Genomic DNA, 25,530 nt, shown 5'->3' with positions numbered 1-25,530 from the left:
AAACGTTGTTGGCGAAACAGGTGAGTTACCGTTGACGAAAGTGAAATATCTCACACACAACTCATCATGGTTTCTTTTTCATCAACAGAGGGGAAGCCTTACTTCACGACAAAACTGCACGACTACTCAGTCACTGAGAAGGATGAACTGACGATGGTTTGTGAACTGAGCAAGCCCAATGCAGAGGTGAAATGGTTCAAAGGTGGCCAGCAAATCACTCCCTCCAAGAACGTGGCCATCAAAGCCGATGGAAAGAGGCGTATGCTGATCATTAAGAAGACAGAGAAAGCCGACATTGGAGAATACACCTGTGATTGTGATTCGGATAAAACTACGGCCAAGCTCAACATTGAAGGTATCCTTTAGTGATTTTAGCTCAGAATTTGAGGGATGCAGTGTCTTTTCTTTCATTCATACAAACACTTGTCTTTGTGTTTGTTCTACAGAGCGTGACATTAAGTTTGTCAGGCCCCTGTACAGCGTGGAAGTCACAGAAACTGAAATTGCCAAGTTTGAGACTGAGATCTCTGAGGAGGAAGTACATGGTCACTGGAAACTCAAGGGAGAGGCCCTTCATCAGTCTGCTGTAAGAACATATCCACATTATTATTACTGCATTATTGGACATTCCTTACAACTTTTCATAGTGGCTGAGAAAAAATATCACTTGATGATCACTTAGTGATTGTTTGTGTATTATCTTTGAAGGACTGTGAGATTAAGGAGGAGGGTACAAGGCATGTGCTGATCCTGTACAACGTTCGCATGGATCAGGCCGGAGAAGTTGACTTCCAGGCTGCCAATGCTAAATCCAATGCTCAGCTTAGAGTTAAAGGTGAGAATGATTTAATACACTCACACATTTATCTGACAATTAGATTAACACTGATTTGTTAATGCCACACATTGGAAGATATGCATACCATCAAGTGGGCCACCAACAAAAACATTTAAGTATCCAAAACGTTTGTTTAAATTGCCCTTAGGAGTACATTTAATCAGAAATGTGTTTATGGTGGGTTTGAATTATACATTGTCCCAACTGTTTGTTGAATAAGGAAACCCCAGAGCTTTCAGATGAGGATGTAGGTAGGCATTTACAGCCCCTTTTAGGTAGGTGTCAAAAGTTTGTTTTACAAGGGAGGACTAAGGGAGAATTCCAACAGTTTGATTGACAGGGACAGATTGCCTAGTCGATGGTTTGGCAGGGCGTGGGCTAATGGCCAATCAGGTGTTGTGGCTATTTTAGAAACCACATGCCTTATCTAGAGTGCGCTGTTAGTGATTGGCAGAGCTAATGTACAACCTGCCTTACTTCAAAGTTTTCTGCTGACCATATAGATCTCAAGGAAACTAGGTATGCAAATGAGAAAGGCCCCCCCAATGACAAGTCTCTCTGCGTTACTCCTAGAAGTTTTCCTGGCGGTTTACAAGGCTCCAGAGCAGTGGCCGGCCATCATGGGATCTGCAAAAATGAGGATTAGCAGTTAAGGATTTACTGGTTTCTCTTGGGATTTTGGAATGACTAATGATGTCTTCTCCTCAATCTAAAGCGCGAGTGATCGGCCTGCTGCGGCCTCTCAAGGATGTTACTGTTACTGCTGGGGAGACCGCCACTTTCGACTGTGAACTGTCATATGAAGGAATTGCTGTGGAATGGTTCCTAGGGGGTGCAAAGTTGGAGCCAAGTGACAGAGTAAGTGTTTATACCATCTTAAACACTGACAACACCTCAAGTAATTGATATGGAAACATGCCAAGACTTTGAACTGTACTTATAAACAACAGTTTTTCCATATGATTGACAAATATATGTTAAACAAAGGAAAACGCCGCACACTGCTGCTGCGTTTTCCTTTCTGTTTTCTATGAGTTTGCCTACAACTCCAGCACCTGCAGAAGTACCTGGATGTGTGCATGTTCTTCAGCTTTTGATGCTGTCACGGAATTTACTACCTGAATTATCACCTATTCTCATACCCCAAATACTTTAAGTGTTTTAACATGATCTCAACTATCTACTATGTTTACCTTAATTTTTATTCCAAATGTTTGTTTAATTTAAATGGCTCTTAGATTGTCCTGTTGCATTATTTATTTGTATACATTTTGTTTTACTTTTCGTGCATGTGCAACCTACATGCTTTCTGCATATATGGACCTGTGAGGATCAGGATTCCAGTTGGGGATTTGATCTGTGTTTTGCGATAACACAGGAGGGCTTTTCTGCCCTGCAAGCGTTCTTCTAGTTATTTTTAACCGCTTCAAGTGTGTGCGTCCAATGGCAGGTGGCTTGAAGAGCTATTTCACAGTTATAACTTTAAAATCTGAAATGTGTAGCGTTAGGCCTGTACATATCTAATTATTTAATTAATTCCTGTGGGTTTGAAGTGTGAAACGCTATATGATAGGTTGATTTACGATGTTGTGTAGCCTGGTTTTCTCTTCAGTTACAATCAGTTATATAAACTTAGCAAAAAAAGAAACGTCCCTTTTTCAGGACCCTGTCTTTCAAAGGTAATTCGTAGAAATCCAAATAACACAGATCTTCATTGTAAAGGGTTTAAACACGATTTCCCATGCTTGTTCAATGAACCATAAACAGAATAAACAGACAGCTGATCGTCCTCGCAGTGGCAGACCACGTGTAAAAACATCTGCACAGGATCGGTACATCCGAACATTACACCTGCGGGACATGTACAGGATGGCAACAACCAGGAACACACAATCCCTCCATCAGTGCTCAGACTGTCCGCAATAGGCTGAGAGAGGCTGGACTGAGGGCTTGTAGGCCTGTTGTACGGCCTGTTGGCATGTCCTCACCAGACATCACCGGCAACAATGTCGTCTATGGGCACAAGCCCACCGTCGCTGGACCAGACATGACTGACAAAAAGTGTTCTTCACTGATGAGTCGCAGTTTTGTCTCATTAGGGGTGATGGTCGGATTTGCATTTATCGTTGAGGGAATGAGTGTTACACCGAGGCCTGTACTCTGGAGTGGGATTGATTTGGAGGTGGAGGGTCCGTCATGGTCTGGGGCGGTGTGTCACAGCATCCTCGGACTGAGCTTGTTGTCATTGCAGGCAATCTCAACGCTGTGCGTTACAGGGAAGACATCCTCCTCCCTCATGTGGTACCCTTCCTGCAGGGTTGTTGTTTCAAAGTGTCCGTTTAAAGTTGTTTGAAATCTCGTGTGCAAAATAATATACAGTCTACCTTACAATAGATACAGCTAAATAAGTGCTTGATAATCATTTGCCAAAGGCCTGTGAATGAACAGCTATGATCCTCATGTTTTCACACGTCATTAGGCATGTCATGACTATTTGTAATAGGGAAAAAACTATAGAACCTATGACTGTAAGCGGTAGTTCTATATTGTTTACATTCAAGAGGAAAGTGATGACTTTATGGAACACCTACTACAAAGTACTGGGAAAGTTTTGTCTTAGTTAACCACCTCACCCAAGCTTTGGGAAAGTGGAGGAGTCAGATGGCAACCGGAGTTAAAATTGAGCCTAGGGCCCCTTCAGTCCCCTGTCACCAGCTGCTGATGTTCATTCAGTGGAAGAAGTAAATAGGTTGACCACCCATAGCTGTCACTGTCCACCTGATTAATCAAACTGCTTGATTTGCACAGGTGGTCACCCGAGCAGAAGGCAAAACTCACACTCTGACTCTCAGAGACGTCAAGATTTCAGAGGATGGGGAAGTTAAACTGACTGCAAAGGATTTCCAGATTGAGGCCAGCCTACATGTGAATGGTAGGTTGCGGTTTGTGGTTGTTATAGAGATTCTTGCCCCAACTGCTCTCTTAACCATCATGGAGACCTGTTTTTTTGTGAATTCGATAAGGTTAAACAACAATATAGTCGCAATATTTACTCTGTAAAGCATACTATACAGATAAATATGGTGCACTATATGGTGCTATATAGACCAGGTTCATAGTAATGCAATGATTCCACTTTACATGAAATAGCCAGAATTGGGAGTATTTACCTTGCATTTACATAGGTAGGCAGAGTATAAGTACTGTGTGAGTACACATTGTGACATAGATTCAGATTTCTTTAGATGATATTTGTCTCCTTGATGCAAAGTACAGACAACGATATAATGTAGTTGGGTCAGGTGTGAATGGTGTGAGAGCATGATCTACCCAACCAGACTGAATTCAATGAGAGGCCCATCAGTAAGTAATGATGTGTTAAGTATGAAATGAGAGCCTGTGAGACAGTCATGTATGCTTTTATAACAGGGTGAGGAGAGGTGTACTCACAATGTTAAGTTTGAATATAAATGTATTAAAAGTATGAATATGTACAGTAATTGCACAAACAGCAAACAGGTTGAAGGAATTATGTAACGGAATGTAGCTTACCCTGTAACTGTACCTGCCTTTGTAACGACCAAGTCAAAAAAAGATATGTTTTATATATATTCTAAAGAGGGACCATAACAATAATAATAGTTGGTGGTACAAATAGAATTTGGTCAAATGAGTTTGTTTCCTAAGCTGTTATGATATGTAAAGGGCAAGTCATCATGTGTAATTCATGTGTGAATTCACAGAGCCACCAGTTGAGTTCAGCAAGCCTCTGGAGGACCAGACAGTTGAGGAAGAGGCTACTGCTACTTTGGAGTGTGAAGTCTCCAGAGAAAATGCTGAGGTCACGTGGTTCCAGGACGGACAGGAGATACGCAAAACTAAGAAATATGACATTGTTGCCGATGGCCGCAAGAGAAGACTCATCATTCATGGCTGCACTCTTGATGATTCAAAAACATATACCTGCGACGCCTCAGAATTCAAAACCTCTTGCTTCCTTAACGTTGAACGTAAGTCGAGTATAGATAATTATATTGTTTGTTTGTTAAAGTACAAATTAAAAACCTTTTGATATTGTTTGTTTGTTTGTTGTTAAGGCCACACATTTGTGAATTTGGCATACTGGTGTGTTAATACTATGACTTGTGTCCTTACAGCTCCACATGTTGAGTTCTCTACACCACTCCATGATGTTGAGGTCAAAGAAAAGGACTCTGCCAGATTTGAATGTGAAGTATCTCGCGAAAATGTCAAGGTATTGATTCCTGACCCTTCACCCCCTACCTCCCGGACCCTACCACTCTCCCAACCCCCACACAACACATGCACACACCTCTTGTTTTCAAATGCACATTCAAACACACCTTCTTATTTGTATAACAATATAATATAGTTGCATGTGGAGTTACAAAACATGATATTAAGACTGAGACTTGGTTGTGTTTCCGGTCTTCCACTGTTTTTCAACCTTTTACATTGCTGTTACATTTTACTCCCTTAATTGTTTCCTTCATAGTCTGGATCAGTACATCTTAACATTATTGTACCATCATTGTAATGTCCTTGTTTTATGTCTGTTTCTTGAAACAGGTTCGTTGGTTGAAGGACAGCAGTGAAATCAGAAAGGGAAAGAAATATGAAATAATTGCCAAAGGTCGTCAACACATCCTCATCATCCACAAATCAGTGTTCGATGATGAAGCAGAATATGAATGTGATGCAAAGGTCTCCAAATCCTCCGGCATGCTTACAGTCATTGGTGAGTCTGGCACACTTTCTCTGCCTCAAAGGGTGAATCCCAAATGGCACCCTATTCTCTATATAGTGTACTACTTTTGACCAGGGCCCACGTAGCGATCTGGTCAAAATTAGTGAATAGGGTGCCATTTGGGACACAGGCAAATAAATTCATTTTAATGTTATATACTATAATCGATTTATCATCATGTATTGACTTAACGGTTATATTGTATTTCCTTTGCAGAGGAAGAGGCTAGGTTCACCAGGAACCTGTCTAACGTGGAGGGAACAGAAACAGACAGCGTGAAGATGATTTGTGAAGTGTCAAAGGCCGAAGCTGATGTCATATGGTATAAAGGAGACCAGGAACTTCCAGAGGGAGGAAGATACGATCAAATCGTAGATGGCAGGAAGAGGATACTCATCATTCAGGATCTCAAAACAGATGATGCTGGAGAGTACCATTGCAAATTGTCTAGTTCACAGACAACTGGAAACCTGAAAATAAATGGTAATGAAATCAGACATGAGCTCTGTTTAATTTAGTCAGTTAAAGATCTTTGTCCGGTGGAGAAATTAAATATCCTGGGTAGTGGCTCCACACTGGCAGTACTATTATGAAAACCAAATCAAGGGATGCAGATAAAAGTATTTGTGGAAAATGAAAGCATATACACTAATCTGTTTTTGTTCTTCCAGAACTGGCTGCTGAGTTTATCGCCAAGCCTCAGAGTCAGGAGGTGGTTGAGGGAGAAAAGGCTGAGTTTGTCTGCTCAGTCTCTAAAGACACATTCATTGTCAAATGGATGAAGGATAATCAGGAGCTAGAAAAGGGGGACAAGTACGACATTGTCTGTGATGGCAAGAGAAGAATACTTGTTATCAAGAACTCTGAACCCAAGGATGAGGGAGCCTATGTTGCCCTCATTGGTACCACCAGAGCTACGGCTGACCTGCTTGTTCTTGGTATGTCATCAATATGTTTGTTTCCTTTTCTATTTCAACCTCTCCAACATGTATGTGTACAGTATGTGTCTTTCGGAGTGGTTGCGATAAAGTACATTTTCCGTTAAACCTGCATGTACAATTGGACAATAAAGTAATATTCTTCTAAGATTTTCTTAGAGGCAACCTTGGGGAAATTAGTAATTTGACCTACTAACTTGTGTTTCTTTCACTTTGATTTCCACAGAAAAACTCAGGATCATTACACCGATCAAAGATACAGAAGCTAAAGAGGGACAAGAGATGGTCTTCAACTGCGAGGTGAACTCTGAGGAAGCAAAAGCTAAGTGGCTGAAGAACGATGAGACCATGTTTGAGAGCAGCAAGTTCGTCATGATCCAGAAAGACAACGTGTTCTCTCTGAGGATCAAGGATGCTGAGAAGTCAGATGAAGGGAACTATACTATTACATTGACAAACCACCGTGGTGAACATGCCAAGAGCTCTGGCAAACTTACCGTAAAAGGTGAACACATTTTTGTTATCAATTTGACCAATGGCTAATTTGATGTAGTAGTATGTCTTATTTTTGTTTGAATTGAGCTACATGACTAACTGATTTCTTTGTTTTGTCAACAGAGGAGAGTCTGAAGATCATTGTACCTCTTGAGGACTGCGACACACAGGAAAAGAAGACTGTTAGCTTCTCTTGCAAGGTCAACAGGCAGAAGGTTACTCTGAAATGGATGAAGGCTGGTCAGGAGATCACACTCAGCAAACGCATCCTCTACAGGGTGGACCAATACAAGCACACACTGACCATCAAGGACTGTACTCTCGCTGATGAGGGTGAATACACCGTCATGGCTGGTGATGACAAGTCTACAGCTGAGATGATCATCAGCGAAGCCCCCACTGACTTCTCCGCACAACTCAAAGACCAGACCATCACTGAGTTTGAGGATGCTGAGTTCACCTGCAAACTCACCAAGGAGAAGGCTGAGGTGAAATGGTACAGGAATGGGCGTGAGATCAGAGAGGGACCCAGGTAGGAAAACCTTTAGACTGCTATGAGGCACAGTCACTGTCGCTTTATTGGCACTGAAACTAAATCTTAAAAGCTCATTTGCCCCTAAGGGCCACCCCAGGATTTTCATTAAAAACAGAAAAGCGTATTGTAACATTATCCATTTGTTTTTTGCAAGGTACATATTTGAAAAAGAGGGCAAGACCTGCAGGCTGCGTATCAAGGAGTGCAGACCAGATGATGAGTGTGAATATTCTTGTGGCGTCGATGAAAGGAGATCACATGCCCAACTCTTTGTTGAAGGCAAGCCTCTTGAATTCATTCTATGATTCTGTTTGTGTGAGTCCATTTTTCTAACTGTTCTGTATGAATTCATGTTTCACAAATTCAATTTCTTGTGTAATCTTTATTCCAGAGACCGCAGTTGAGATTGTCAGACCACCTCAGGATGTGTTTGAGCCTCCAGGCTCTGATATTGTGTTTGAGGTGGAGCTCAACAAAGACAGAGTTGAGGTCAAATGGTTGAGGAACAACATGACCATTGTCCAGGGCGACAAGTACCAGATGATGAGCGAGGGCAAGATCCACAGACTCCAAGTGTGTGAGATCAGGCCTCGTGACCAGGGAGAGTACAGAATCATCGCCAAAGACAAGGATGCCAGAGCCAAGCTGGAACTGGCTGGTATGTCATCATAGGCTTCATATCCTCTCCGATTCCACAATAAATCAATCGTTTTATTATTTGATCTTATAAATGTTTATTCCTCTACAGCTAAGCCAAATATCAAGACTATGGATCAGAGCTTAGTAACAGACGCTGGAAAGCCCATCGTCATGTTCGTGCCCTACAGCGCGTATCCTAAAGCTGAGGCTGAGTGGTTCTATGATAACGTCAGCCTTCCCAAGGACAACATCCACACCGTTGGGGACAGCACAGAGTACAGGCTGAAGGACCCTAAGAAGTCCGATCAGGGACGTTACAAGGTTATCATCAAGAACAAACATGGACAGGGAGAGGCATTCATTAATCTGGATGTCATTGGTAAGTTGCGTTTCAATCCACTCTTGTATTTGAATGGATAACGGGAAAGGATATTTTTCCAGGAAGGGACATTTTTCTTGGAAAGGATATTTTTCTTGGAAGGGATCTTTTTCTTGGAATTGTTGTTCATATGGATTCCATTTATTCATGTATTTTTGCCTCCCACAGATGTCCCTGGACCCGTGAAGAGCCTTCACGTGGTTGACACCGCCGATGGTGAGGTCAGCCTGGTCTGGGAAGAGCCAGAGAGCGATGGTGGCAGCAAGATCATTACATACGTGGTGGAGAGGCGTGATGTCAAGCGCAAGACATGGACTCTTGCAACTGACCGCTCTGACGCTCCAGAATACACTGTGACCGGACTCCAGAGGGAATCCATGTACCTATTCCGTGTTTGTGCTCGCAACAGAGTGGGCAGTGGACCAAATGTTGAGACAGAGAAACCTGGTGTTTATGCCAAGAACAAGTTTGGTAAGCAAACTATATATTATAATAATCACCTCGTGCAGTATCATTATTCAAACGTAACTGGTTCCAACACTGAACTGCCGACCAGAAAAGTGAATTACAACCTGGCTTTATATTTCAGATGTTCCTGATGCTCCTCAGGATGTGAGTGTTGGAAACGTGAGTAAGTTTGGTGCCACAGTCTCCTGGGAAAAACCAGTGTCTGACGGAGGGTCTGAGATCACATCCTACATCATTGAGTCCCGTGACAGGACCTCTGTGAAGTGGGCTGTGGCAATGATCAGTAAAGCAACAGATCGCAGCGCAATCATCAACGACGTCATTGAGAACAAGGAATACATCTTTCGTGTCAAGGCTGAAAACAAGGCTGGCATTGGCAAACCAAGTGCTGCTACCAATCCGGTTAAGATCATGGACCCCATTGGTAAGTTATTTCAGTTCTGAAAGTTGCTGAAATGTTATTAATGAAATACATGCACTGTTTTAACATACAAACATGTTTGTTTTTGTTATTCCAGAGAGGCCAAGCCCACCACAGAACCTGGTACCCTCAGAGCAGAACAAGAACTCAGTCCAGCTGACATGGGAGATCCCATTGAAGAATGGAGGCAGCACGATCACTGGCTACATCATTGAGAGATGTGAGGACGAAACAGACCATTGGCTCAGATGCAACGCCAGGCTCTGCCAGGATCTCACCTACAAGGTATTTATCCTATAAGATGAAAAGCTCCTAAATGGTTTGTTGGAGATTTCATATAATATTTGTAGTATAATTATCATACGTTTTGTGTTGTATTCTGACTTGAATGCAAGTCTCCCATTGACATCAATTTACTAAATTGTCTAAATTTATGCTTAAATTGCTTACACGTATCTCAACTCAGAGTACTGCTCTTCCATATTTTCCTCAGATATCTGGCCTGACATATGGCAAAAAATACAACTACAGGGTGATGGCTGAGAATGCAGCTGGAGTGTCTGACCCATCCAACACACTGGGACCCATGCTGGCTGATGATACACATGGTACATTTGTTTCTCTTTTCACTAACCTTGAAGACATTCATCATTTTAAATGTAGTGCATTTGTCATAACAATGGTCATTATTTTCTATCTTCAGTTGGCCCCACAATGGACCTGAGTGGATTCAAGGATGGCCTGGAGGTCATTGTTCCTTATCCCCTTACTATCCGTGTCCCTATCTCTGGATATCCCACACCAAACGCAAAGTGGAGCTTCGCTGATAAGGAGCTCACTGCTGGTGAACGTGTGTCCATGATTACAAAGAGTACCTACGTAGAACTGACCATCACTCCAAGTGTGCGTCCAGACAGAGGTGTATACACTCTTACTCTGGAGAATGATATTACCAGTTGCTCCGGAGAGATTGAAGTCAACGTTATCGGTAAGTGACGTGATGAGCTTTGTGGTGAAACACAACATACTGTATCTTGATATTGTCAACTGCAATTCTTTCTTTTCCCTTCATATCCCTCTTTTTTCAATTTTTTTAGCATCCCCAAGTGCACCCAAAGACTTCAAGGTTGCCGAGGTGACCAGACAGCATGTGCACCTGATGTGGGAGGCGCCAGAGCATGATGGAGGAAGCCCTCTGACTGGCTACCAGATTGAGAAACGTGACGTATCCCGCAAGACCTGGGTCAAGGTATGGATGAACATAAGTCTTTAAACCACACAGCAATACACATGTGAAATTACTTACTTTTCCAGTTGGGACATAAGGCTGGAACAATCTTTGGCCACAGCTTATACCTTGTTAAACATGAAATAAGATTATTATAAATGTAATAACACATGTCACTAACTGTCTTTCCCCAGGTGATCACTGGTGTTCAAGACCAGGAGTTCACTGTCACTGATGTCGTTGAGGGTAAAGAGTATCTGTTCAGGGTTACTGCCTGCAACAAGTGTGGCCCAGGAGAGCCTGCCTACATTGACGAGCCAGTCAATGTGTCCTCCCCTGCTAGTAAGTAGTACAATGCCTATGCTGTGCACTCAATCCATTGTTTTGACGTCTCAATAATTGACATAAGAGTCATTTGAATTCAAACTTTGCTCAGTTATTGACATTATTTATCTCTTATTTTACCAGGTAAGTTGACTGAGAACACATTCTCTAATTGCAGCAACAACCTGGGGAATAGTTACAGGGGAGAGGATGGGGATGAATGAGCCAATTGTAAACTGGGGATTATTAGGTGACCGTGATGGTTTGAGGGCCAGATTGGGAATTTAGCCAGGTCACCAGGGTTAACACCCCTACTCTTACAATAAGTGCCATGGGATCTTTATTGACCTCAGAGTCAGGACACCCGTTTTAATGTCCCACCCAAGGCAGTGTCCCCAATCACTGCCATTGGGACATTTCTTTAGACCAGAGGAAAGAGTGCCTCATATTGGCCCTCCAACACCACTTCCAGCAGCATCTGGTCTCCCATCCAGGAACTGACCAGGACCAACCCTGCATAGCTTCAGAAGCAAACCAGCAGTGGTATGCAGGGTGGTATGCTGCTGGCAAATTACATACCTGTAATTTGAGTTCTAGCTGTTCACAATCATTGACAGGCCTGTCATTTGAATTAGACCTGTTCTGAATCATTGACCGTCCTGTCATTTAAATTAGAACTCTTCTGAATCATTGACATGCCTGTCTTTTGAATTCAAGCCGTGCCAGACCCACCTGAGAACCTGAAATGGAGGGACAAGTCAGCTTCTGGCATCTTCCTGACCTGGGAACCACCCAAGTGGGACGGCGGCACTGGAATCAAGGGCTACAACATAGAAAGGTGCCAGCGTGGCACAGACAAGTGGGAGTCCTGCGGAGATCAGGTCCCTGAGTTGAAGTAAGTAGAACCAGAGAAAAAAGCTCTCAGACATTTTTGTTTTGTTTTGAAAGGCTAACTTACTTCTCTTAGATTGCAAGTGACTGGTCTCATTGAGGGACAGTGGTACGCCTACCGCGTGAGGGCCTTGAACAGACTGGGTGCCAGCAAACCCTGCAAGGCTACAGATGAGATTTTGGCTGTTGATCCTAAAGGTATGTTTTGCGTAAATGCTCCATGTCTGTATATGTAACATCTTGCATAGTGGCTGAAATTGGTTTCTGTGTCATCAGTATAACACATTTTCTGTATAATCTCACAGACCCCCCAGAGATTCTTCTGGATGTCAAATGTCTTGCTGGACTGACCGCCAAAGCTGGCTCTAAGATTGAGCTTCCAGCTGATGTTCTTGGAAAGCCCGTACCTAAAGTGAAATGGACCAAGGGTGACATGGTTCTGAAGGGTGACGATAGAGTTTCTATTGACGACAAGCCTGGTCACTCCGTTGTTACGATCAGCAAGACAACAAGAGAGGACACAGCTACCTACATCATTGAAGCACACAACAGCTGTGGCCGTGCTACTGCAACTGTTGACGTCAACATTCTAGGTATCATATTTTGTCACCTGTATTTGTGAGGAAACACTTGTTTAAAAGTGTGTTCTTTAATGTTCTGACATTATTTTCTATTTGTCTTGAACAGATAAGCCTAGTCCTCCAGCTGCATTTGATATCTCTGAGATCACCAACAAGTCCTGTTTCCTGGCCTGGAACCCTCCCAGAGATGACGGAGGTGCAAAGGTCACTAACTACATAGTGGAGAGCAGAGCCGCAGAAAGCGAGATCTGGCACAAGCTCTCCTCCACTGTCAAAGAGACCAACTTCAAGGCCCTCAACCTGACAGCTTTCAAGGAATACATCTTCAGAGTGTTTGCTGAGAATCAGTTTGGTATTGGTGTGCCAGCGGAACATATGCCAATCATTGCCAGATATGCCTTTGGTATGTTAAGTTTATGTTTGTATTTAGTCAAAGCAATATAATTGTATTTCCTTTATTTCCTTTATTTTGTTTTCTGGCTTGTTGCTAAAATTGTCTGTAACTGTTGTTTTCAGATTCTCCTGGTGCGCCAACTAAGCTGGAGCCTTCTGATATTGTTAAAGATGGCCTGACTCTGAATTGGTATGAGCCTGAAGAGGATGGTGGTAGTCCTATCACTGGGTACTGGGTTGAGAGGTTTGAACCAGACCAGAACAGATGGATCAGATGCAACAAGATCCCAATCAGAGACACAACATTCAAGTAAGACGTTAGAATACATTTAGTTAATTAACATCGTAATACTTATATTTTCGTAATTGAAGGCAGTAATGACAGTGTTGATTTAATTTCTGGTTGTAGCTATTCATTTGATGGTGGTGTTGATTATGTGATTGTTCCTGATTTGCAGAGTCAAAGGACTACCCACAAGGAAGAAGTATAAGTTCAGAGTCTTGGCTGAGAATCTCGCCGGACCTGGAAAACCAAGCAAGGAAACTGACCAGATCTTGGTCAAGGATCCTATTGGTAATACATCCAACATACACTATATTACCAAATCTCATTCCAAAATCATGGGCATTAATATGGAGTTGGCCCCACCTTTGCTGCTAAACAGCCTCCATTCTGTCAGGACCCGGTAACGAACCCGTGTCTCCGGAGTGAGAAACAGTCACTTAACCAACTGAACCACGAATAGTCGGCAGAACCCAGAAGATAAGTCAGACACAGCAGTACTTGATTGGAGTATTTAATAAAGTAAAAAAGGAAAGTCCTTCAGGCAAACATATAACTCCACAACGTCAAAAGTAATTCCACGAGAACAAAGGTAATCCTCCAAGACAAAAAGGTAAATCCACAGGGTGGTAGGTATAGCATGAAAAAACCTCAAAGGATACTCAAAAATGTATAAACAAGAACAAAAACAGAATTCCACAAGCGAGTCCAACGGGAGCAACAAAAGTTCACAGCATACTAGGGCTGGGTGCTAACATACAAACATAGAGCAAAGAACTGAGGAAAACTAAGGGTTTAAATACAATCAGGGGAAACGAGGCACAGGTGCAAATAATAACAGGGAACAAGGGAAAGCAAAAGGGTCAAAAAGCACAATGGGGGCATCTAGTGACCAAAGACCGGAACAACCCTGGCCAAATCCTGACACGTTCTTCTGGGAAGGCTAGATGTTGGAACACTGCTGCGGGAACTTGCTTCCATTCAGCCACAAGAAAATTAGTGAGGTTGGGCACCGATGTTAGGCAATTAGGCCTGGCTCGCAGTCGGCATTCCAATTCATCCCTAAGGTATTTGATGGGGTTGAGGTCAGGGCTCTGTGCACTCCAGTACTTCCACACCGATCTCAACAAACCATTTCTGTATGGACCTTTCTTTGTGCACAGGGTCATTGTCATGCTGAAACAGGAAAGGTCCTTCCCCAAACTGTTTCCACAAAGCTGGAAGCACAGGATCGTCTAGAATGTCATTGTATGCTGTAGTATTAAGACTTCCCTTCACTGGAACTAAGAGGCCTAGCCGAACCATGAAAAACAGACCATTATTACTCAGCCACCAATGTTACAGTTGGCACTATGCATTGGGGTAGGTAGCGTTCTCCTGGCATCCTCCAAACCCAGATTCGTCCGTCGGACTGCCAAATGGTGAAGCATGATTCATTTCTCCAGAGAACGCATTTCCACTGCTCCAGTGTCCAATGGCGGCAAGCTTTACACCACTCCAGTCTACGCTGGGCATTGCGCATGATGGTGTTAGGCTTGCGTGCAGCTGCTTGACCATGGAAACCCATTTCATGAAGCTCCCAACGAACAGTTATTGTGCTGATGTTGCTTCCAGAGGCAGTGTGGACCTCGGAAGTGAGTGTTGCAACCAAGGACAGACAATTTTTACGCACTACTTGCTTCAGCATTCGGCGGTCCTGTTCTGTGAGCCTGTCTGACCTACCACTTCGCGGCTGAGCTGCTCCTTGATGCTTCCACTTCACAATAACAGCACTTTAGTGCTCAGCATCCCGCTAGCGGGACAACTTCCGGTGAAACTGGAGGGCGCACAATTCAAATAAATAATCATACAAATTATGGATATTAAACATTTAGGTAGATATAAGTATCTTATATCGGTTGAAAGCTTGTTGTTAATCTAACTGCACTGTCCAATTTACAGTAGCTATTACAGCGAAAGCATGACATACGATTGTTTGAGGATGGCGCCCCACATCAAAATATTTTTCCACCGGCACAGGTTTCATAAATTCACAAATAGCGATTAAATATTCACTTACTTTTTGAAAATCTACCTCTGATTTGTCATCCAAAGGGTCCCAGCTATAACATGTAGTGTTGTTTTGTTCGGTAAAATCCTTCTTTATATCCCAAAAAGTCTGTTTAGTTGGAGCCATCGATTTGAGTAATCCACTCATTCAACATGCAGAGAAAGGAATCCGAAAATCTACCCCTAAACCTTGTTTCAACAAGTCAACATACATTTTTATGTACTCCTCAGGTACCCTAAAATGTAATCAAACTATAATATTTCTTACAGAAAGAAGTATGTTCAAAAGGAAACCGATTTTAGCAGATGTCCTTTCTTCATAGTGCGAGCAAACACGAATATCCAAGTCTGTGTCCCTCTACTAAAACTGATATTTCTTATTTGTTTTGGAAGTTACAAGCCTGAAAGCTTGAACATAGACTGATGACACCCTGTGGAAGCCATAGTAATTGCATCCTGGGAGCTAATTTCCAGTATGCCCTTATACTTGACATTGTAAGACCATGGTTTCTCAAAAAAAGAAAAAATCCGGTTGGTTTTTCTTTGGATTTTCTCCTACCATATCTATTGCGTTATATTCTCCTACATTATGTTAACATTTCTAAAAAACGTTAAAGTGTTTTCTTTCCAATGGTACCAATTATATGCATATCCTGGCTTCAGTGCCTGAGTAACAGGCAGTTTACTTTGGGCACGTCATTCAGGCAGAAATTGAGAGAAAAAGGGCCTTGCCCTAAGAAGTTTTTAACCTGGGCAGCTCTAGCAGGGCAGCAATTTTACGAACTGACTTGTTGGAAAGGTGGCGTCCTATGACTGTGCCACATTGAAAGTCACAGCTCTTCAGTAAGGCCATTCTACTTCTAATGTTTGTCTATGGAGATTGCATGGCTGAAATAGCCAAATCCACTAATTGGAAGGTGTGTCCACATACTTTTATATATATATTGTATTTAATCAACAGACCATTAATCATTTATGCAATGTAATGTTGTTAACCAAAACAACATGTCTTCTTTTCCTACAGATCCTCCATGGGCTCCTGGTAAGCCAACCGTCAAAGACGTGGCCAAGACCTCTGCCTTCCTACAGTGGACCAAGCCTGAGCATGACGGTGGTGCCAAGATCGAGGGCTACATCATTGAGCTCCTGAAGAGTGGAACTGATCAGTGGGTTCGTGTTTCAGAAGGAATCAATATCCTGGAGCACTTCCTGAGAGGCCTGATGGACAGACAGGAGTACTCCTTCAGGGTCATTGCTGTCAATATCGCTGGGGAGAGTGAGCCCAGTGAGCCTAGCGATCCAGTTCTGTGCAAGGAGAGACTCAGTAAGTAGCTGAATGCGTTCCAAATGGCACCCTATTCCCTTTAACGTTATGGTCACAAGTAGTATACTATATAGGGAATAGGGTGTCATTTGTGACACACAGACTGAGATCATTTCCATCTGAAGCGGTTCAGTGTGTCATGGTTGGTTGACTGAGTAGATGGTTGATGATGACGCATTCATTTTCCAGATCCTCCTACACCCCCACGCTGGTTGAATGTCATCAACATTTCCAGTAACAGTGCTGAGCTGAAGTGGACAGTACCAGAGAAGGATGGTGGTTCACCCATCACCAACTACATTGTTGAGAAGAGGGATGTCAGGCGTAAGGGCTGGCAGGCAGTGGACACCACTGTGAAGGAGCTGAAGTACACGGTCACTCCACTGAATGAGGGCTCCCTCTATGTGTTCCGTGTGGCTGCTGAGAATGCTGTTGGACCCAGTGAATTCTGTGAACTGGAAGACTCCATTATGGCTAAAGATACTTTCAGTAAGATCATAGTTACTGTTTATAGTGTTACTGTATGTAACTGGTGTTCACTTACAACATGCAAAGGTTGCTAAGTCCATTTCTAAGTACTGTTTCATATTTTCAGCTACCCCTGGACCACCATATAATCTCTCTGTCCATGGAGTGTCAAAGAGACATGTTGACTTGCAGTGGGACGCCCCCAAGAATGATGGTGGCAAACCAGTTCTGAGGTAAACTTTGGTCAACTCTAGTGTTATAGGAGTGTCATAGAGTGTACTTTTGTCATATAAGCATGTTTATAACATTTGGGAATATTTGATTCTATTAGATACTCAATTGAAAAGAAGGAGAAACTGGGCACCCGCTGGGTGAAGTGTGGTAAGACCTCAGGTGCTGACTGCAAGTACAGAGTTACAGACGTCATTGAAGGAACCGAGGTTCAGTTCCTGGTTCGTGCTGAGAATGAAGCCGGTGTTGGACACCCTAGTGAACCAACAGAAATCATTGCTATTGAAGATCCAACAGGTGGGTTTTTTTCTGTTTTTAAAGTAAAAACACTGTTTTATGGCTAAATTTGTTTTACTTGCATGAGTAATTTATAATTGATAATCTATTTACCAACGAAGAAACCCACATCTGCAATGTTATAATACTTGTCTTTGTATTGTTTTTTATAGGTGTACCCTCTCCTCCAATTGAGCTTCACATCACTGAAGCCAGCAGAGATCATTTGTGTATTGCTTGGAGACCACCAGAGAGAACTGGTGGCAGCCCTGTAACTGGCTACCATATCGAGCTCTGTGAGGCTGGTACTGAGAAGTGGATGAGAATCAACTCTCGCCCAATCAAGGAGCTCAAATACAAAACAGAGGAGGGCATCATCCCAGAGAAACAATACGTCCTGAGAGTCCGTGCCATAAACTCTGTTGGAGTTAGTGAGCCATCTGATATCTCTGAGAAGGTCTATGCCAAGGACTCTGACTGTAAGTAAACCTTCAATAATGTATATTTCCGTTTCCAGAGATATATTATATACTGATATCTGATTATACTATATTTTTCCCTCCTGAAGGCATCCCAATCCTTGAGTTCCAGACTAAGGACATTGTGATTATTGAGGGAGAGAAGTGGCATCTCCCCATCCCATTCAGAGCAGTGCCCAAACCCAAGATCACCTGGCACAAAGACGGAAAGGAGCTGAAGGACGATGAAAGAATAACCTTCAGACAGGAGTACCTTTCCTGCCACCTGGAGATCGAGAGCTGTCTGCATGCAGACGCCGGCCAGTACAAGGTCACACTGGAGAACTCCTTGGGAACGAGCAGCGGAACAATCAATGTTAAAGTTGTTGGTACGTTTGTGCCGAAATAAAATAATATTATTACTTCCATATTCCATGGTGTCCCTAATAGTGTAATCATTACATTTGACATAAATACTCTATTTGTTTGAAAATATTAGAAATATGATTTACTAGCACCAGCATACTACAACTATCAAGATCAAATCTTCATATCCATGTTTGTTTTGACAGGCCTGCCCGGTCCCTGCAAAGACATTGTTGCCAGTGAAATCACCAAGAGCTCTTGCAAGGTTTCCTGGGATCCACCCAACTATGATGGTGGCAGCCCTGTTCTCCACTATGTGCTACAGCGCAGAGAGGCAGGCCGGAGGACCTATGTCAACATGATGTCTGGAGAGAACAAAGTCAGCTGGCCCGTCAAGGATCTGATCCCCAATGGAGAGTATTACTTCCGGGTCAAAGCTGTCAACAAGATTGGTGGTGGGGAGTACCTTGAGCTCCGCAACCCCGTGATCGCAGAGGATCAGAAGCGTGAGTGAAATATTTATTTTGTGTCCAAGAAACACCTTAAATGAAAACCAGGTGCAAACCTTGCTCACAATTCAAAGTTGATGATTTTATTTTCCAAGAAAGACTACATTTCTAAAGAGTTGTATTGGATTTATTAAGTGTTCCTTGTTCAATATTTCAGAGCGCCCTGACCCTCCATTAGATGTTGAGACCCACAACCCTACTTCTAAGACTATCACCCTCACATGGAAACCACCTATGTATGATGGGGGCTGCAAGATTATGGGCTACGTTCTGGAGATGATGATGAAGGGTGATGAGAACTTCACAAGATGCAACGACTTCCTTGTGCCTGTGCTGTCCTACACAGTGAGGAATCTCAGGGAGGGAAAACAATACCAGTTCCGTGTACGAGCTGAGAATGCTGCCGGAGTCAGCGACCCATCACGCAGCACACCAATGGTGAAGGCTTCTGATTCTGTTGGTAAGGAAGGATACATCTTATTCAAACCGTCACAATTTAAAACAATGATACGATTTTTCAGACAGGTTATTTGTCATTTCTAAATGTGGTTGTTTTCTTTTCAGAAACACCCAAGGTGTTCCTCAGTGGAAGTCTGCAGTCCGGTATGAGCATTAAGAGAGGTGCTGAGATCAGACTGGACGCCAACATCTCTGGATCCCCATACCCTCAAATCACATGGTATAGGAACGATGTGGTCATCAGACCTGAAGCCATGAAGAAGAGACCAGAGAAACCCATTGTTAAGAAGAAGGAGGTGAAGAAGGAGGAAAAGAAGGAAGTGAAGGAAGGAGAAAAGAAGGAAGTCAAGGAGGGAGAGGTTGAGGCTCCAGCTGCAGAGCCTGCCCATGAAGAGCCTGAGGAGGAACTCCCTGACTACCCAACCCTCCAGGAACGTCTCACCATCCATGACAAGAAGAGGGGAGAATCCTCTTGCATTGTCAGGGACACCATCAGGGGTGACCATGGCGTGTACACTATCAAGGTCGAGAACGACCATGGTATTGCCTCTGCAACTTGTGAAGTCAATGTTTTAGGTGAGATATAATATTTTATTAATATTTTTTTTACATTAATTTAGTGGTGTTGTTGACACTCATAGTTATTTTTCAACCACATTTTGAAAACGTAATATAAAACCTCTTACTTTACCTTTTACAGATGCACCTGGTCCTGCAATCAACTTCAGGTTTGAGGAGATCAGGAATAACTCTGTCATCTGCAAGTGGGATCCTCCCATGGATGATGGTGGCAGTGAGATCCTGAACTACACCTTGGAAAGGAAGGACAACTCCAAGGTGGAGATCGGATGGATCACAGTAACATCAACGCTCAGAGGATGTAGATACCCCGTGACCAAACTGATAGAGAAGAAGGAGTACATCTTCCGTGTCACTGCTGAGAACAAGTTTGGTCCTGGACCACCATGTATCTCTAAGCCAATTATTGCCAAGGATCCATTTGGTAAATAATTTATTTTTAAGAGTTTTATTATGTCTATAACATTCAAAATAATGATGTCAGTTCAACCAGTTTTGCACATCTGGGTTAGTCGTGATTGTACTTTGTTCTTACAACTGTGATGTTCACTTCTTATTCTAGACCCACCAGAGGCTCCAGAGAAGCCTGAGATTGACGGCATCACAGCCAACTCCATGCTGGTTACCTGGGAGGTGCCAAACGACATGGGCAGCCCCATCCTTGGTTACTGGGTGGAGCGTCGTGAGATCAACAGCACCCATTGGACCAGAGTCAACCGGGTCATTTTGGAGGATACAGAAATGAATGTGGAAGGCCTACTGGAGGGTCTTACATATATCTTCAGGGTGGCTGCTGAGAACCAAGCTGGGCCTGGGAAGTTCAGCGTTCCGTCTGATCCCATGACATGCCAGGATCCAATCTGTAAGTCAACAATATTATGATACGATACCTTTTATTGTCCATTTGCATGGAAATTAATTTTATGAATTTAAGCATACAAAATGCACAAAATCAATACAATATAATACAACACAACGATTAATTGTGATTAAGTTTCATTGTCGAACAATGATCAAATACAATATGTTATTGTTGATGTGTTTGTCCCATAGTGCCACCTGGACCACCGTTCCCAAGAATCCTTGACACCACTGAGTCTTCCATTGATGTGGAATGGGATCCTCCTGCCTCCAATGGAGGTGGAGACATCCTGGGCTACCATGTTGACAAGACCCTAGCAGGCACCAATGACTGGTCCCGCTCCACAGAGAGACCCTGGAAGACCCGGGCCTTCACTGTGTATGGAGTCAGAGAAGGAGCCAAGTACCTGGTCCGTGTGATCGCAGTCAATGGAGCTGGTGAAGGAACTCCTGGCTTGACTGAATCAGTCTTTGTCAGAGATCCTAAAGGTACAGTAACCAATGATCAGAAAGCTTATTCAAAACAATGACAACAAACGTATGCTTAATACATTAACAACAGTGGCCTGCATTAGTGTCACATTGAATCGGAGGACAGGCTCATTGTAATCACTGGAACGAAATGAATGGAATAGTATCAAATACCACTGTCTCTTCCATTCCATTCCATTCCATTCCAGCCATTACTATTGTCGTTCTCCCTTCATTAACCTCCATGGATATTCAAGTGATTTTGGGTCTTTGAAAGCACTATATACAGGTCCTGTATGTTATTATTATTAAAACATAGCTAATGTCACTGAATGTTGATTGTGTCTACAGAGGCTCCAGTGGTAGAGTTGGATCTCACTGTGAGGAATGGCGTAATGATCAGAGCTGGGGAGCCACTGATTCTGCCTGCCCTGGTCACTGGTAGACCTCCTCCAGACATCAAATGGACCAAAGATGACGGTCCACCTGACAAAGACCACGTCCAGATAGAAAATGTTGGAAAGGAAAGCACTCTCAGTATCAAGGCCGCCACAAGAAAGGATCCTGGCAAGTACCAGATCAGTGCAAGAAATAGCAGCGGAATCAAGTCTACATGGACAAGGGTTGATGTCATGGGTAAGTGTTTTGATGAATTCTCTATTAGCTATGATATCACAGTATGCCATTTTTGGGCATGTTTCACATTTGGTTGTACTTTGATGATGTAAAGCTAGGATTAGGGTTAATGAATAGTTTGTTTGTTAACAGTTAATAGAACATCTATAAAAACATATATTGTGGATTATCCAAAGAGTAATAATGTCGCCTTAAATGTTGTTGGCCTGCGATAGACTAGTACCTTTTCCAGGGGGTGTACTTCACTCTGCAGATACAGGAGATAGGCTCCTAACCTATGGGCCATTCTGGCTTGGACAAGATTACCTACTTACTTACTCACATATTGTACTTGGATGTAACACTTTGACCTGTCCTCTGTCAGATGTTCCCGGGCCTGTGCTGGACCTGAAACCTGTGGTGGTAACCAGGAAACTGATGATTCTGAACTGGTCCGATCCTGATGACGATGGTGGCAGTGATCTGACCGGCTTCATCATTGAGAGAAGAGATCCCAAGATGCACACGTGGAGACAGCCCATCGAGACACCCTCATCTAAGTGTGAGATTGTGGGTATTGTTGAAGGACAGGAGTACATCTTCCGAGTTGTGGCGAAAAACAAGTTTGGCTGTGGCCCTCCTGTTGATCTGGGTCCTATTGCTGCAGTGGATCCTAAAGGTAATGTCTAGATTTTGTTGATTCATGCAAATGTTTTTCTGTGCAGGTCAGATCATTAATAGAGATTAATCACTCTATATTTTAATTGAAGCTCCACCAACTTCGCCTGAGAGGTTCCACTACACTGAGAGGACAAAGTCTTCCATCAGCCTTGCATGGAGACCTCCCCGCAACGATGGAGGCAGTCCAATCTTGGGCTACTTTGTTGAGAAGAAGAAGCACGATGCCCCAGCATTTGAGCCTTGTAACACAGAGATGTGCAAGGACCTCTTCATGACTGTCGATAACCTTGAGGAGCTGTTTATGTATGAGTTCCGTGTCAAGGCTGTCAATTTGATTGGACCAAGTGAACCTGGAATTCCACTCACCATTGTCATTCAAGATGATGAAGGTTAGTCCTCTGAGTTCTATGGTCTTGGTATTTGTCCTATTTGAATTGGACTTGGTTGATTTTAATTGGTCTGAATTTAATTGGACTGAATTGAATTGAATAAACTTGTCACTGAGTTGCTTTTTCTATTTCAGTTCCTCCTACTGTGAGGATGTTAAAGACTTTCAAGGGAGATGCCATCACTGTCAAGAAGGGAGAGCCTATTGAAATCCCTGCTGAGGTGACTGGTCTTCCAATGCCCAAGGTTGAATGGTTGAAGGATGAAGTCATTATTGCAGAGCCCACTGAGACTCTGTTGTTGGAAACCAAGGAGATCAACAGAATCCAGTCCAACACCAAGCTCAGTTTCCCTGCAGCAGCCAGATTGGACAAAGGCATATTTACAGTGACTGCCTCCAATCGTCTTGGGTCAGCTAGTCACACCATCAAGGTTAATGTGTTAGGTAAGTGGTCTGATATTATGTATGTTGTTTGCTTTTCTTCATTTTCTGGACACTGTGAGTATGAATCAGTAAACTCAAAGCCATTAGCTCACTTTTCTGCAAGAAATACAAATTAGCAAAAATAAAATATTTTAGTCTGTCTACTGTAGTCTGACCTTTTTTTCATTGAATTGTTGCATTGTCATTATAAGGGTAATAATATTAATCCTCTCTCTTGTTAACAGACCGTCCTCTGCCACCAAGGAATGTGAATATTGGAAACATCAAGGCTGAGTCCTGCAAGCTGACCTGGGACGCCCCAGAGGACGACGGAGGAAGTGAGCTCACTAACTACATCGTTGAGAAGCTGGACATTCTTCCTGAGGTGGAACCTGAAGAAGAATATGAGGATTCTGAGGATGAGGAGCCTAAGCCTAAATCTGAGCCGAGACCCATTCCTGTATGGACGGTGATCACCAACAGCATCATTGAGAAACGACTCGGGGTCAGTATAAAACAGATTGAATATATTATGTTTGGTAACACTTCAGTTAAAACCCGCCGTTATAATGCTTCATAGCAGGTCATAAGCATGTATGGTAGAGGTCTTCACTGATCCACCTGTTCCCCGAATACCTGAAACCAGCTCTGTTTCTCTTTCCCTCGCGCATTAACAGCTCTGGTTGATAACATAGCTAAAACAATTATTTTCTGCTGCTTCCCTCACTTGGATCTGACCGGACGCGACAGGGTCTATACGGGGATTGGTCTGGTTGTCCTTGGGTTAGTTCGGACCAGGTCTATGGTACAAGGTATTTGAGGTAGATATGTACAGTACATGAACGCAGGATAAAGTGACTACTGTAGTCATCACGATATATAATAATAAGAGTAAAGTAACCTTTACAGTAGGGGGCTAAATCAGAGTCACACAAATCTACTTCTTCTTTGTAGTCTTAAACAAATCTACTTGTCAGATATAGAGTTGAAATGTAATTCATTTTGTGTGCCTCCCTCACAGAAGACTGAAATATAAAACATACAAAACCGTTATAAAACATATAAACACCCGATTTTCAGTGTTTTCTTTTAAATAATGTTTTTTTTAATTATGAAAAATATCAAAAGCATTACCCCCCATGGCCTCCTGGGTGGCGCAGTGGTTAAGGGCGCTGTACTGCAGCGCCAGCTGTGCCACCAGAGACTCTGGGTTCGCGCCCAAGCTCTGTTGTAACCGGCCGCGACCGGGAGGGCGTGGCACGCAAAATTGGCCTAGTGTCGTCCGGGTTAGGGGGGCTTGGCCGGTAGGGGATATCCTTGTCTCATCGCGCACCAGCAACTCCTGTGGCGGGCCTGGCGCAGTGTACGGGGAGTTGTAGTGATGAGACAAGATAGTAGCTAACAATTGGATACCATGAAATTTGGGAGAAAAAGGGTAAAAATTCAACAACAAAAAATTAAATACAAAAAACATTACACCCATTAGGCCACTAGAGGGGGTGATTTGGTCATTTGACTTCAGGAAAGAGCAACAGAATAGAGTAGCACCAGCAAATGACGTGTGTGTGTGTGTGTGTGTGTGTGTGTGTGTGTGTGTGTGTGTGTGTGTGTGTGTGTGTGTGTGTGTGTGTGTGTGTGTGTGTGTGTGTGTGTGTGTGTGTGTGTGTGTGTGTGTGTGTGTGGGTGGGTAATGGGTATGTATGAACAGTACCAGTCAAAAATTTGGACACACCATTCAAGGGTTTTTCTTTATTTTTACTATTTCTACATTGTAGAATAATAGTGAAGACATCAAAACTATGCAATAACACATATGGAATCATGTAGTAACCAAAAGATGTGTTAAACAAATCAAAATGTATTGTTTATTTGAGATTCTTCAAAGTATCCACCCTTTGCCTTGATGACAGTTTCACTATTATTCTATAATGTAGAAATGTTACTGGTACTGACTGGTACTGTATGTGTGGTTGTGTTGTGTTGTGTCAGTATGCTTGTCTGTGTGTGTGTGTGTGTGTGTGTGTGTGTGTGTGTGTGTGTGTGTGCGCATACACTGAGTGCACAAAACATTACATAGACTGACCAGGTGAATCCAGGTAAAAGTTATGATCCCTAATTGATGTAATTTGTTAGATAAGTGTAGATGAAGGGGAGGAGACAGGTTAAATAATGATTTTTAAGCCTTGAGACA

At 43.0% G+C, this 25,530-nt stretch overlaps 1 protein-coding gene across 1 annotated transcript in view; it reads left to right on the top strand.

The window, feature by feature from the left end:
• The window catches only part of LOC112239048 (titin), a 176,769-nt gene that overhangs the window by 82,163 nt on the left and 69,076 nt on the right, over positions 1–25,530 (top strand). The window contains 45 exon segments of the mRNA XM_042320092.1: positions 89–355; positions 447–586; positions 709–835; positions 1,554–1,696; positions 3,647–3,770; positions 4,582–4,848; positions 4,996–5,093; positions 5,429–5,597; positions 5,823–6,089; positions 6,278–6,544; positions 6,771–7,049; positions 7,163–7,571; positions 7,729–7,853; positions 7,966–8,232; positions 8,323–8,592; positions 8,761–9,063; positions 9,182–9,484; positions 9,579–9,766; positions 9,975–10,089; positions 10,185–10,469; positions 10,579–10,730; positions 10,904–11,051; positions 11,751–11,928; positions 12,001–12,122; positions 12,230–12,517; positions 12,612–12,908; positions 13,022–13,208; positions 13,357–13,472; positions 16,255–16,554; positions 16,744–17,043; positions 17,150–17,255; positions 17,354–17,550; positions 17,703–18,008; positions 18,098–18,376; positions 18,560–18,859; positions 19,020–19,322; positions 19,427–19,897; positions 20,022–20,324; positions 20,463–20,762; positions 20,954–21,250; positions 21,584–21,868; positions 22,233–22,526; positions 22,618–22,917; positions 23,052–23,360; positions 23,585–23,844. Of these exon segments, the coding sequence (XP_042176026.1) occupies positions 89–355; positions 447–586; positions 709–835; positions 1,554–1,696; positions 3,647–3,770; positions 4,582–4,848; positions 4,996–5,093; positions 5,429–5,597; positions 5,823–6,089; positions 6,278–6,544; positions 6,771–7,049; positions 7,163–7,571; positions 7,729–7,853; positions 7,966–8,232; positions 8,323–8,592; positions 8,761–9,063; positions 9,182–9,484; positions 9,579–9,766; positions 9,975–10,089; positions 10,185–10,469; positions 10,579–10,730; positions 10,904–11,051; positions 11,751–11,928; positions 12,001–12,122; positions 12,230–12,517; positions 12,612–12,908; positions 13,022–13,208; positions 13,357–13,472; positions 16,255–16,554; positions 16,744–17,043; positions 17,150–17,255; positions 17,354–17,550; positions 17,703–18,008; positions 18,098–18,376; positions 18,560–18,859; positions 19,020–19,322; positions 19,427–19,897; positions 20,022–20,324; positions 20,463–20,762; positions 20,954–21,250; positions 21,584–21,868; positions 22,233–22,526; positions 22,618–22,917; positions 23,052–23,360; positions 23,585–23,844 (10,811 nt within the window).

Source organism: Oncorhynchus tshawytscha, linkage group LG03 (genome assembly GCF_018296145.1).
Source record: "Oncorhynchus tshawytscha isolate Ot180627B linkage group LG03, Otsh_v2.0, whole genome shotgun sequence".
NCBI lineage: Eukaryota > Metazoa > Chordata > Actinopteri > Salmoniformes > Salmonidae > Oncorhynchus > Oncorhynchus tshawytscha.
The sequence above is the reverse complement of the archived record's forward strand: the minus strand, read 5'-3'. Positions and strand labels throughout refer to the sequence as shown.